Source organism: Octopus bimaculoides, chromosome 30 (assembly GCF_001194135.2).
Source record: "Octopus bimaculoides isolate UCB-OBI-ISO-001 chromosome 30, ASM119413v2, whole genome shotgun sequence".
NCBI classification, from domain to species: domain Eukaryota; kingdom Metazoa; phylum Mollusca; class Cephalopoda; order Octopoda; family Octopodidae; genus Octopus; species Octopus bimaculoides.
Window position 1 is genome coordinate 2,399,359 of NC_069010.1, and position 678 is coordinate 2,400,036.

A 678-nucleotide genomic window follows, 5' to 3' on the forward strand; every position below is an offset into this window, starting at 1 on the left:
GAGAGAGAGAGAGAGAAAGAAAGAGTCTTTTCGCATCTATCTCCGTATGTATGTATGTCTGTCTGTCTGTCAGTCTGTTTTTCAGTCTAATCCATCTTTCACTATTAATTTATCTCTCTACTTGTAGGAAGGGTTGAACCAGACTACCTCCAGGTCATTGCCTCCCGAGCCACGAAGACCCTCACCATCAGTGTCACCAAACCAATCCATCCTGTAAGTTCTTTCGTCACACACACACACACACACACATATTGAAACGAAGCCAAACCAGGCTGGAACCTGGTGCTACTCTCCAGCCTGCCAGCTTTCATCAAACCATCCAACTCAATGCCAACTCTTTTGCTAAAATGGCAGTTTTGGCAGCACTAAGTTCTGAGCTGAAAAATACAGCAAGGTACACATAGATAGATGGAGAGATAGATAGATAATAAAATAGATAAATAAACAGATAGATAGACAAACAGTCGGATAGATAGATAGATAGATAGATAGATAGATAGATAGATAGATAGATAGGCAGACAGATAATCAGATAATCAGACAGAGAGACAGACAGACAGATAGGCAGACAGATAGATAATCAGACAGGCAGACAGACAGACAGACAGGCAGACAGATAGATAATCAGACAGGCAGACAGACAGACAGACAGACAGATAGATAGATAGATAGATAGAT

General features: G+C 41.2%; 1 protein-coding gene across 1 annotated transcript in view; it reads left to right on the plus strand.

The window, feature by feature from the left end:
• LOC106879943 (geranylgeranyl transferase type-2 subunit alpha) overlaps positions 1–678 on the plus strand; it is a 34,004-nt gene that overhangs the window by 18,659 nt on the left and 14,667 nt on the right. Inside the window, exon 7 of the mRNA XM_052978141.1 lies at positions 128–213. Within this exon, the coding sequence (XP_052834101.1) occupies positions 128–213 (86 nt within the window). The remainder of the gene's footprint in view (positions 1–127; positions 214–678) is intronic.